This window comes from Oncorhynchus tshawytscha, linkage group LG30 (assembly GCF_018296145.1).
Source record: "Oncorhynchus tshawytscha isolate Ot180627B linkage group LG30, Otsh_v2.0, whole genome shotgun sequence".
Taxonomy (NCBI): domain Eukaryota; kingdom Metazoa; phylum Chordata; class Actinopteri; order Salmoniformes; family Salmonidae; genus Oncorhynchus; species Oncorhynchus tshawytscha.
The window spans coordinates 1,533,061-1,546,386 of NC_056458.1; the positions used below are offsets into that span (position 1 = coordinate 1,533,061).

At 42.7% G+C, this 13,326-nt stretch overlaps 1 protein-coding gene across 4 annotated transcripts in view; it reads left to right on the forward strand.

The window, feature by feature from the left end:
• Window positions 1-13,326, forward strand: part of LOC112246060 (collagen alpha-1(XXIII) chain) — a 147,044-nt gene that overhangs the window by 96,599 nt on the left and 37,119 nt on the right. For 2 of the 4 annotated variants that reach the window (XM_042309713.1, XM_042309715.1), the window contains exons 4-6: window positions 1,732-1,739; window positions 8,639-8,665; window positions 13,170-13,196. In XM_042309713.1, the coding sequence (XP_042165647.1) occupies window positions 1,732-1,739; window positions 8,639-8,665; window positions 13,170-13,196 (62 nt within the window). The remainder of the gene's footprint in view (window positions 1-1,731; window positions 1,740-8,638; window positions 8,666-13,169; window positions 13,197-13,326) is intronic. The other 2 variants (XM_042309714.1, XM_042309716.1) reach the window with 1 other exon arrangement.

Below are 13,326 nucleotides of genomic sequence, written 5' to 3' on the forward strand. Positions count from 1 at the left end.
ACAAGGGAGGTGGAGTTAGTCAGCACGTAGACAATGGAGGGGGAGTTAGCATGTAGACAAGGGAGGGGGAGTTAGTCAGCACGTAGACAAGGTGACTTCAGTGTTAAAGACAGAGCCTTTATAAAGCTTGCCTATTTTTTATTTTGGTTAATTCACCATTTCCAACTATTTACATCACCATGTGATCAAAAAAAGATGCACACTAACTTTATCCTATGATAATCAAAAAAACTTATTTGAAAATGCCAGAAGAAAAATTCCCAAATATTCCCGCCCCCTTTGCCCGTGATACAAAATGGCTGAACTTTCCCCTACAGCGTACTCATCTTCTCAGCTACGATATGGAAATGAATGTGTCCCAGAGAGAAGATAGTAGAAATCTAGACTACACCACATCAGATACATACAGAGATCCGTAATCCGGACAGTAGCCTGAACTCCATGTCTGGTGCCCAAATGTGGACCACAGATAAAGCTCATCCATGATGTATAGTGGTGGGTGGCGTTGGAGGTAAATCACATGGCCCATATAGCTCTGGAGGGCCTCTGCCCAGGTAGTCTGCAGAGGAGCAGCATATAACATGTCTCCCATGTGTCCCATCTCATCAGTACATTCTCACGTCCTGGCCTAAGGTTCTGGCCTGCTTGTATCTGGCATCCGTACACAATCTGTCAGTTCTGCCCTAGATAGTGTAGAACACACATGCAGTTACGGGGATGGAGAGGATAGGTGCCTCTTTGTTTTCTGTGTGATGACTTTGGCTGCTGCTGCAGTGGGGGGAGGTTGAGTAAGATTACTCCACTGGCTCCACAACGCCCCCAGCTCAGCGACGCACGTCTTCATAAAAAGCAGCCTTCTGTCTAGTGACCTGACTCCACTCGACTTCAGTCCTTGACCCAGCAGGGTTCCTCCTGGCCCGGCCGGGATCCTCATCCTCTGTTCTGGATCCCTTTCTCTCTTGAACCCTTTCTCTCTGGATCCATTTCCCTCTCACCGTGACAGCGAGAGGACTGGCATCCTAACTATGACAGGGTCTGTAACAGAAGACCCTGAGATGTCTGTCTTCAGTCACTCCTTAGATGTACTATTTGTTTACATGTTGGAGTAATGCTGTGCTGGACTCTCCTTGAGGTGCCTGTATCTCAGTGTCACATTCCATTAGCGATACCAAATCTCGTAAAAGCATCATTATACAGATAGTGGTCCTGACTGCTGGCAGGCTGGAACACACACACAACACTGCTGAAAACATAGGGATTTGCGTTGCCCAACCAGTATCTGTGATTAATCATGTCAGTAGGGGAACATTGCTATTACACAGGCCTAGATATCCTCATTGTGGTGTATTTAAGTGTGCGTGCAAGCTTGTGTCTGATGCAGGACAGATACACACACAGGGGAAACGAACAAAGTCAGGAGGGCAGAGCCTTCTGTAATCAAACTCATTATCCAATCATCATGTCTCGTGATTGCAATGACAGCCGAACAAACAAGGCACCATGGGAACTGAGTTTTTGTTATGACAATGACTGGTAAAGGTTTGTCTAAAATGGAAGAGTAGATGTAAACCATACAGTATCAACCGGTTGAGGCTATTATGGTCAAACAATCAACCTCCCACTGAGTTAGTCACAACTCCAAGGTAGAACATGAAAGTTACCAGGATAAAACTGTTCAGAGGTCATCATCACTAACTGCATTTTTCTATCCTTCTTTGTTTTCTGTTTCAGGATCTCCAGTAAGTACCATTTTCACCACGGTCATTGGGTTTTAGTCGATGTGTATGAGGATAAAGTATGTTTGGTCTGCAGTAACCTGGTGAGCCGTGCTTCAGAAAAGGTAAGTGATTGAACACCTACAGTAGCACATGGGAGGTAACAGTAGGTAAATCGTCAGTTTTTGTTTAGCTTAAAAGTATAGTTCACCCAAATTACAAAATTACATTACACATTGGTTTCCTTAACCTGTAAGCAGTCTATGAACAAGGTATGTGTAATGAACACGAGGGGAGACAGAGAGCTGGTTTCAAGCGCAGGGCGCAGTAGGTGTTTATTGCAAAGGACCACAGGAGGAGGCAGGTAGCTGGGTCCAGGGGCAGGCAGAAGGTCATACACAGGGGGTCCAAAAGGCAACAGTACAGGCAGGGAAAAGGCTAGTGACATTGTCCGGGTGATCAGGCAATAGGTAGATAACAGGAAATCTGATAGGCTACAGTACAGGCAGGGAAAGGCTAGTGACATTGTCCGGGTGATCAGGCAATAGGTAGATAACAGGAAATCTGATAGGCTACAGTACAGGCAGGGAAAAGGCTAGTGACATTGTCCGGGTGATCAGGCAATAGGTAGATAACAGGAAATCTGATAGGCTACAGTACAGGCAGGGAAAAGGCTAGTGACATTGTCCGGGTGATCAGGCAATAGGTAGATAACAGGAAATCTGATAGGCTACAGTACAGGCAGGGAAAAGGCTAGTGACATTGTCCGGGTGATCAGGCAATAGGTAGATAACAGGAAATCTGATAGGCTACAGTACAGGCAGGGAAAAGGCTAGTGACATTGTCCGGGTGATCAGGCAATAGGTAGATAACAGGAAATCTGATAGGCTACAGTACAGGCAGGGAAAAGGCTAGTGACATTGTCCGGGTGATCAGGCAATAGGTAGATAACAGGAAATCTGATAGGCTACAGTACAGGCAGAAAGGCGTCGTTAGTGAGACAGGCAAAAACTATAATTCACAGGAAAACCCAGAGCTCTGAAAGACATGTCACAAAACAAACTATACCTCACAGTGAAGGGCTGCAAAGAACTGAACTAAATAGTGTGTGATAATGACATCGGGTGTGTGTACTTGTCATTAGAATTCAGGCGATTGGGATCTGGAGAGTGAGCTGCATTCAGGGGATCTACGTGTTTGAGGGTGTGAGTTGGAAGCAGATGTTAGAGTATGACAGCAATCCAGGCATTTTCTTTTATTTCCCTGGCAGTTTCCATATGCTAACATTTTAGTATTTGTGGCACAAATGTTATTTAATACAACCACTTGCATAAAAAAAACATTTTTACGCAATGTGGCTGACGCAACAGATCAGAACGTTTAGCTTAAAATGTTGATAAACTATTAGGCTATTTCTTCACATTATAAGCTCAGCAATGCGCCCGTGGTAGTAGGCTATAAGCGCAAATGTTAGCGGAAAACACCATCATCAAAATTGACTGAAAAATGCAATTATGCATGTAATAAATGTGTGAAATTTGTTTTGATTTAGAATGGACCATTATCATGCACCTGTATCAAAACAGGGGCAGCGGGTAAAAATACATGTCATCTATTCATTTAAATAGCGAATGGAGGACGCTTTTCCCGTGGTTCATTTTCATGCCATCCAGGGAGGCTATACTCCTGTTGTAAATATAAGCAATGTACTTAATATTAGGAAAGTTGAGAAATAAATATAGTAGACCTAGCCTATAGAAAGCTGATGAGATCCTCCTCTATTTAGTAGAGGCCATCACTCTGTTTTCTCGCTCAATTGTATAACCTATACAAATGTTGCGCAACATGAGCTCATGGGCTCTCATGAAGTGTTTGATTAGATTTTTGATCACATTTGCATTGATGTCAGAGTGATTAGAGGGACAATAGAGTGCTGAGTACCAGGCAGTTAGCAGGTTTCGTAGGCTACTAATGACCATCAGCAGCATCAGAGCTTGGAGAAGCCTAATTACCGTGACTAAACGGTCAAGTGGTATTTGACTGCCTTCATGACTCGTGACCGCCGGCGGGGCGGTAACAGCCCTAATGTTAGCAAGGGGAAGCATGTACAGAGAAAAAAGGGTGGGGTTAAGAATTGACCTCTGGAGGACACCATTGTGAATAGGTGCTGGGGGCAATACTGAACCATGCTCACTGATTAACATACATGACCTGAACCAGTTGAGCCGGTCAACAAGGGTGTTATGATCAATAGTAGTGAACGCGGCATTGATCCAAAAGAACTAGAATAGGGCATTCAACAGCAGCCAACAGAAGGACATTACTGACTTGCAATAAAGCAGCTTTCATACTCATTTTTCAAATAAGTTTTTCATACTCAAATAAGCCACAAATTGCTTGAAAACAACTTTTTCAAACATCTTGGATAAAAAAAGGAAGTTTAAAAAGAGGTCTATAATTACTCAGTGGGGAGGGGTCTAGATTGGGCTTTTTAAGGAGAGGTTGGACCAGAGCAGTTTAAATGAGTCTGGAAAAAAAGGTAGAGGTCAGGGAGGCAGAATTTTGGGGCCCACAGTAGGCATAACCTATTTTAGTAGTCTAGTAGAGATTTCATCCAAGGGGCAGGAGGAGGTCTTCATGTGAGCTTCAGTAAGGAGGGACTCAAATGATATTTGCTCAAAGGAGCAAAAGGAAGAAGCCAACTGGGCACAGACGTCAATTCAACATCTATTCCACGTTGGTTCAAAGTAATTTCATGGAAACAACGTTGATTCAACAAGTGCATGCCTAGTGGGAGTAGACAGTCTCAGAGTAGTTGCCTCAAGTGCCACCTGACCAGAAATGCTGGCATAGGCCTGTAGAGAATCATAGAAACTGTTTGCCGAGATCAGGGGATGCGAGCATGTCACCGACAACACACTCAAATGTCTCCATTCTTAAAAGTCCAATCCTAAGATGACATATGGAATTGTTGTAAGAAGGTCATACCATGTATCATTTAGAATGTTGTTTTTAAAATTTAGGACCCCTTTAAGTATATAAAAAATACAGTGGGGCAAAAAAATATTTAGTCAGCCACCAATTGTGCAAGTTCTCCCACTTAAAAAGATGAGAGAGGCCTGTAATTTTCATCATAGGTACACTTCAACTATGACAGACAAAATGAGAAAAAAAAATCCAGAAAATCACATTGTAGGATTTTTAATGAATTTATTTGCAAATTATGGTGGAAAATAAGTATTTGGTCAATAACAAAAGTTTATCTCAATAATTTGTTATATACCCTTTGTTGGCAATGACAGAGATCAAACGTTTGGATCTGGAGACTGGCTAGGCCAGGACCTTGAAATGCTTCTTACGAAGCCACTCCTTCGTTGCCCGGGCGGTGTGTTTGGGATCATTGTCATGCTGAAAGACCCAGCCACGTTTAATCTTCAATGCCCTTGCTGATGGAAGGAGGTTTTCACTCAAAATCTCACGATACATGGCCCCATTCATTATTTTCTTTACACGGATCAGTCTTCCTGGTCCCTTTGTAGAAAAACAGCCCCAAAGCATGATGTTTCCACCCCCATGCTTCACAGTAGGTATGGTGTTCTTTGGATGCAACTCAGCATTCCTTGTCCTCCAAATACGACGAGTTGAGTTTTTACCAAAAAGTTATATTTTGGTTTCATCTGACCATATGACATTCTCCCAATCTTCTTCTGGATCATCCAAATGCTCTCTAGCAAACTTCAGACGGGCCTGGACATGTACTGGCTTAAGCAGGGGGACACGTCTGGCACTGCAGGATTTGAGTCCCTGGCGGAGTAGTGTGTTACTGATGGTAGGCTTTGTTTATTTGGTCCCAGCTCTCTGCAGGTCATTCACTAAGTCCCCCCGTGTGGTTCTGGGATTTTGCTCACCGTTCTTGTGATCATTTTGACCCCACGGGGTGAGATCTTGCGTGGAGCCCCAGATCGAGGGAGATTATCAGTGGTCTTGTATGTCTTCCATTTCCTAATAATTGCTCCCACATTTGACTTCTTCAAACCAAGCTGCTTACCTATTGCAGATTCAGTCTTCCCAGCCTGGTGCAGGTCTACAATTTTGTTTCTGGTGTCCTTTGACAGCTCTTTGGTCTTGGCCATAGTGGAGTTTGGAGTGTGACTGTTTGAGGTTGTGGACAGGTGTCTTTTATACTGATAACAAGTTCAAACAGGTGCCATTAATACAGGTAACGAGTGGAGGACAGAGGAGCCTCTTAAAGAAGAAGTTACAGGTCTGTGAGAGCCAGAAATCTTTCTTGTTTGTAGGTGACCAAATACTTATTTTCCACCATAATTTGCAAATAAATTCATTATTTTCTGGATTTCTTTTGCTCATATTGTCTGTCATAGTTGAAGTGTACCTATGATGAACATTACAGGCCCCTCTCATCTTTTCAAGTGGGAGAACTTGCACAATTGGTGGCTGACTAAATACTTTTTTGCCCCACTGTATATACAGTGTGTGCAAATGGCGTAAGTAGGTAAGGCAATAAATAGGCCATAGTAGTGGAGTAATTACAATTTAGCAAATTAACACTGGAGTGATACATGTGCAGATGATGATGTGCAAGTAGAAATACTGGTGTGCAAAAGAGCAAAAAAGTAAACAAAAACAATATGGGGATCAGGTAGGTAGATTGGATGGCTATTTACAGATGGGCTATCTACAGCTGCACCGATCGGTTAACTGCTCAGAAAGCTGATGTTTAAAGTTAGTGAGGGAGATATAAGTCTCCAACTGCAGTGATTTTTACAATTCGTTCCAGTCATTGGTAGCAGAGAACTGGAAGGATAGGCGGCCAAAGGAGGTGTTGGCTTTGGGGATGACCAGTGAGATATACCTGCTGGAGCGCGTGCTGCGGGTGGGTGTTGTTATTGTGATCAGTGAGCTGAGATAAGGCTGCGCTTTACCTAGCAAAGACTTATAGATGACCTGGAGCCAGTGGGTCTGGCGACGAATATGTAGCGAGGGCCAGCCAATGAGAGCATACAGGTCGCAGTGGTGGGTGGTATATGGGGCTTTGGTGACAAAACGGATGGCACTGTGATAGACTGCATCCAGTTTGCTGAGTAGAGTGTTGGAGGCTATTTTGTAAATGACATCGCCGAAGTCAAGGATCGGGAGGATAGTCAGTTTTACGAGGGGATGTTTGGCAGCATGAGTGAAGGAGGCTATGTTGCAAACTAGGAAGCCGATTCTAGATTTAATTTTGGATTGGAGATGTTTAATATGAGTCTGGAAGGAGAGTTTACAGTCTAACCAGACACCTAGGTATTGTAGTTGTCCACATATTCTAAGTCAGAACCGTCCAGAGTAGTGATGCTAGTCGGGCGGGCGGGTGCGGGCAGCGATTCGTTGAAAAGCATGCATTTAGTTTTACTAGCGTTTAAGAGCAGTTGGAGGCCACGGAAGAAGTGTTGTATGGCGTTGAAGCTCATCTGGAGGTTTGTTAACACAGTCCAATGATGGGACAAATGTATACAGAATGGTGTCGGCTGCATAGAAGTGGATCAGGGAATCACCCGCAGCATGTTTTGGTTTAGTTTCCCTGGTACTGTTTCCAAATGCATTTGTGGCATCGTTTAAAAAAACATCTATAATTGACCTTGTTGAGCTTCACAATCAATCTGAGATACTTTGGATGATTTGGATAGAAAAATAATAATATTGGTTCCTTGACTTAATTTGTGATCTATCCCACAACTGTCCCAGACTATGTTTGGAACATTTATTTCTCGCACATAATAGAATCGGTCGACTTTTGTACTATGGGGGGTAGTAGATTTACATAGGCTAGTGCTTTTGCTGTTCGTTAGTCCTCCTCATCTTGTTGGCCGATGAAAAGTAGATGTGGACAGTTCTTCCAATATCTTCAATATGCACCTCGGAATTGGATAAGGACACGCACAGTTGACTATTTTCTCTGGCTCAATGATTAGAAATCAGAGTTTATTTTATTTGGCCCCCACCTTGCTAGAAACCAGATTGTAAATAACCTTGATCATTTGTCCACCAATGTAAAGCCTATGGCCAGAAACCTTGGTGACTTCTTTGACACTGACCTAAACCTTGAGCTGCATGTAAAGGAGGGTGCCCTGTCCTGCAATTATCATCTAAGAAATATAGCTAAAGTCAAGTCTTTTATTTCAGTCACTGATCTGGAGAAAGTTATATATGCTTTTATTTATAGGTTATATGTCTCAGAAATCACGCCATCGTGTGCAGTTAGTTGAAAATGGTGCAGGCAAGAAAATGTAAACATATCACAACTATTTTAGCTTCTCTACACTGGCTGGCTTCCATTCACATTTAGAATATATTTTACAATTGTATGAATCATGTTTAAGGCTAAACTTGGTTTAGCCACGTCCTATATCTCTGATCTTTTATCTCGCTACAAGCCATGATGCAGCCTGAGATCCTCTGGCAGGGCTACTGTTGACCACTCCAACGTCTAGGTTGAAAACGAAAGGAGACCAGGCATTTGCCATTAGGGCCCCTAGACTTTTGGAATGGTCTGCCAGAGATGATCAGGCTTGCAGATTCAGTCCATGTTTTAAAACTCTCTGCTGAAGACACACTTTTATAAAGATGCTTTTAATATATGCTTTCAATGTATAATCTGAATAAACTATCTTTTAAAAAATCTCATTCCTCCTGTCTGTTTCTTTGTTAGTATTTTCATGTTCTTATTTTATGATGTGAAGCACTTCCTTACTTGTATCATAAACCGCTATACAAATAGAGTTATTATTATGATTATTATTAAGGGCCCATCATTAAAATGAAAAGTCTGCCATAGTGAGATTGTTTAAAAGCATCCTAATTTTAATCCTAATTCTGACCTTCAATTCAATTCTCTTATGTAGTGTTCTGTATAATCCTAACAGGGCTCGCCTGGACGGGATGGTTACCCGGTAAATGTCACTCTAATTTTCTTTTCTGAGCAAGTGTTCTATTATTAAAAAATTGTAAACCCGCGTAAAATGTTACTCATTGTGTTACTCATTGTGTATCTATTATTAATTGTATTATTATGTGTTTTACTTTTCTATTATTTCTCTATTATCATTCACTCTGCATTGTTGGGAAGGGCCCGTAAATAAGCATTTCACTGTTAAGTCTACACCCGTTGTTTACGAAGCTTGTCACAAATAAGATTTGATATGACCTAGAATATGATCTTCCCTAACCTAGAGTCCTAGACCAGGGCTCTCCAACCCTGTTCCTGGAGAGCTACCGTCCTGTAGATTTTCGCTCCAACACCAGTTGGAACTAACCTGATTCAGTTTATCAACCAGCTAATTATTAGAATTAGAATCAGGTGTGCTAGATTAGGGTTGGAGAGAGAACCTACAGGACGATAGCTTTCCAGGAACAGAATTGGAGAGCCCTGTGCTAGACTATAGTTATCTTCCCTCTTGGCTCCAGTTGAGTTGTTAAAACTCGTTTTTCAACCACTCCACAAATTTCCTGTTAACAAACTATAGTTTTGGAAAGTCGGTTAGGACATCTACTTTGTGCATGACACAAGTCATTTGTCCAACAATTGTTTACAGACAGATTATTTCACTTAGAATTCACTGTATCACAATTCCAGTGGGTCAGAGGTTTACATACACTAAGTTGACTGTGCCTTTAAACAGCTTGGAAAATTCCAGCAAATTATGTCATGGCTTTAGAAGCTTCTGATAGGCTAATTGACATCATTTGAGTCAATTGGAGGTGAACCTGTATTTCAAGGCCTACCTTCAAACTCAGTACCTATTTGCTTGACATCATGGGAAAATCAAAAGAAATCAGCCAATGCCAAAAGTGTAGACCTTCACAAGTCTGGTTCCTCCTTGGGAGCAATTTCCAAACACCTGAAGGTACAACGTTCATCTGTACAAATAGTACGCAAGTATAAACACCATGGGACCACGCAGCTGTCATACCGCTCAGGAAGGAGATGCATTCTGTCTCCTAGAGATGAACGTACTTTGGTACAAAATGTGCAAATCAATCCCAGAACAACAGCAAAGGATCTTGTGAAGATGCTGGAGGAAACAGGTACACAAGTATGTGTATCCACAGTAAAACAAGTCCTATATTGACATAACCTGAAATGCCGCTCAGCAAGGAAGAAGCCACTGCCCCAAAACCACCATAAAAAGCCAGACTACAGTTTGCAACTGCACATGGGGACAATGATCATCATCCTCTGGTCTGATGAAACAAAAATAGAACTGTTTGGCCATAATGACCATCGTTATGTTTGCAGGAAAAAGGGGGAAGCTTGCAAGCCGAAGAACACCATCCAAACCGTGAAGCACGGGGGTGGCAGCATCATGTCGTGGGTGTGCTTTGCTGGAGGAGGGACTGGTGCACTTCACAACATAGATGGCATCATAAGGGAGAAAAATGATGTGGATATATTGAAGCAACATCTCAAGAAATCAGTTAAAACTTGGTCGCAAATGGGTCTTCCAAATGGACAATGACCCCAAGCATACTTCCAAAGTTGTGGCAAAATGGCTTAAGGACAACAAAGTCAAGGTATTGGAGTGGCCATCACAAAGCCCTGACCTCAATCCTATAGAAACTTAAAAAGTGTACGATCAAGGAGGCCTAGAAACCTGACTCAGTTACACCAGCTCTGTCAGGAGGAATGGGCCAAAATTCACCCAACTTATTGTGGGAAGCTTGTGGAAGCCTTCCCAAAACGTTTGACCCAAGTTAAACAATTTAAAGGCAATGCTACCAAATACTAATTAATTGTATTTAAACGTCTGACCCACTGGGAATGTGATGAAAGAAATAAAAGCTGAAATAAATCATTCTCTCTACTATTATTCTGACATTTCACATTCTTAAAATAAAGTGGTGATCCTAACTGACCTAAGACAAGGAATGTCAGAACGGCATAGACTAAGATACAGTGGATAGTATAGAATACAGTATATACTGTCATGGAATTATTGTAATAATTCCTAAACTTCTGCCTACATTCCTAGGGTTCATAATAAGAAATCTATTTATCTCTACCAAACCTACTCCACGTCCCTCGGCAATAGTTTAAGACAATGTCGCTAAACTGCCCACTCTGACATCAACAAATGCTCAATTAATGTCTAACATGTTTGCTCAAGCGACATTTCTTCAGCCTCTTGAGGTTAAAGAGGCAATGTTGTGCCTTCTTCACTGCGCTGTCTGTGTGGGTGGACCATTTCAGTTTGTCAGTGATGTGTACACCGAGAAACTTGAAGCTTTCCACCTTTTCCACTGCAATCCAGTTGATGTGGATAGGGGCGTGCTCCCTCTGCTGTTTCCTGAAGTCCACAATCAGCTCCTTTTATTTTGTTAAACGTTGAGTGAGAGGTTTCTTTTCCTGGCACCACATTCCCAGGACTCTCACATCCTCCCTGTAGGCTGTCTCATCATTGTTGGTAATCAGGCCTACTACTGTTGTGTCGTCTGCGAACTTGAGTTGGAGGCGTGCGTGTCCACCCAGTCATGGATGAACAGGGAGTAAAGGAGGGGACCAAGCACACACCCTTGTGGGCCCTGGTGTTGAGGTGTTGTTTCCTACCTTCACCACCTGGAGGCGGCCCGCCAGGAAGTCCAGGACCCAGTTGCACAGGGCAGGGTTCAGACCCAGACCCCTTAATGATGAGCTTGGAGGGTACTTGCTGTCAATGAACAGCATTAATACATAGGTATTCCTCTTGTCCAGATGGGATAGGGCAGTGTGCAGTGCGATGGCGATTGCATCGTCTATGGATCTATTGGGGTGGTAAACAAAGTGGGTCTAGGGTGTGAGGTAAGGTAGAGGAGATATGATCCTTGACTAGTCTTTCAAAGCACTTCATGATGACAGAAGTGAGTGCTACGGGGCGATAGTCATTTAGTTCAGTTACCTTAGCTTCTTGGGTACAGGAACAATTGTGGCCATCTTGAAGCATGCGGATACAGCAGACAGGGAGAGATTGAAATGTCTGTAATCACTCCAGCCAGCTGGTCTGTGCATGCTCTGAGGACGTGGCTAAAGATGCCGGCAGCCTTGCGAGGGTTAACACTCTTAAATGACTTACTCACGTCAGCCACGTAGAAGGAGGGCCCACAGTCCTTGGTAGCTGGCTGTGTCGATGGCACTGTGTTATCCTCAAAGCAGACAAAGAAGGTGTTTAGCTTGTCCAGAAGCAAGATGTCTGTGTCCACAACATGGCTTGTTTTCCTTTTGTAGTCCGTGATTGTCTGTAGACCCTGAAACATTTGTCTCGTGTCTGAGCCGTTGAATTGCGACTCCACTTTGTTTCTATACTGATGTTTTGTAGAATACCTACACTGTTTGTATTCAGCCATATTCCCAGTCACCTTGCCATGGTTAAATGCCATGTCGTGGACATGGTTAATCTTGCCATGGTTTATTTTGCACGAATGCTGCCATCTATCCATGGTTTCTGGTTAGGGTAGGTTTTAATAGTTACAGTGGGTACAACATCTCCTATACACTTCCTGATAAATTCAGTCACCGTATCAGTGTAATGGTCGTTGTTATTGTCAGAGCCTACCCGGAACATATTCCAGTCCACGTGATCAAAACAATCTTGAAGTGTGGATTCCGATTGGTCAGACCAGCATTGAATAGTCCTTAGCCCAAGTTCTTCCTGTTTGAGTTTCTGCCTATAGGAATGGAGGAGCAAAATGGAGTTGTGATCAGATTTGCCGAAGGGAGGGCAGTGTTCGAGTTTTTTCGAATGGTTAATTTGCCTGGGGAGCAGTTGTTGTTTGGGGTTAACTGCTTTGCTCTAGGGCAGAATGGAATATTTTTCCAGAGGGGTTGGGTTAATTTTGGTTGAATGCATTCAGTTGTGCAGCTGACTAGGTATCCCCTTTCCCTTACCTGTCCCTTCTATTCAGACAAAGGTTTGAGACAGTTGTTCTGACAGTAGGTACAGAAGAGAAATGCACAAACCTGTGAAGTTCTTCCACTAATAAGAGGAATGTGAGTCCAAACTCTGTGTTCATGACCGAACCACATGTGGGCCCAGTTGGACTCACAGTTCCCCTACAGTATTCACAGAATAGTTGATGTACCTCTTTTGCTTAGAATCCTTGCCTCTTCATCCATCTTTTTCACACCACTGGCTGTGGAATATTATAATAGTTCATTAAATTGACTTCAAGAGCATTTCAGCACCTGTGCCACACTGGACAGCGACCTACATAATGGCTTTGTGATACAGTGAATGTGGACTCTAGACTGACTGGATTTTTACCCATGTTTGTCTATAGCCTGCTTAATCGTTGGCCAGCAGTGTGCCCAATTGAGCTGATAGTTTTGCTACCAACACGTGCATACGGACTCAGGAGAGGTGTACATAAGCGTGTTTTTCTTTAACATAATATGTATTCTTCATACATTGTTCTGTATTCTAGGGCCCACTTGGGATGGATGGGAAGCCTGTAAGTACCCATTATCATCATCTTAATGTTTTGATATGGTGTTGATATTTAGCTCACAGTACACTTTATACAATACAGCTCTATTCAATGATGTGTTCAATTACCATAAACATTTTATGTGTTCTACTCT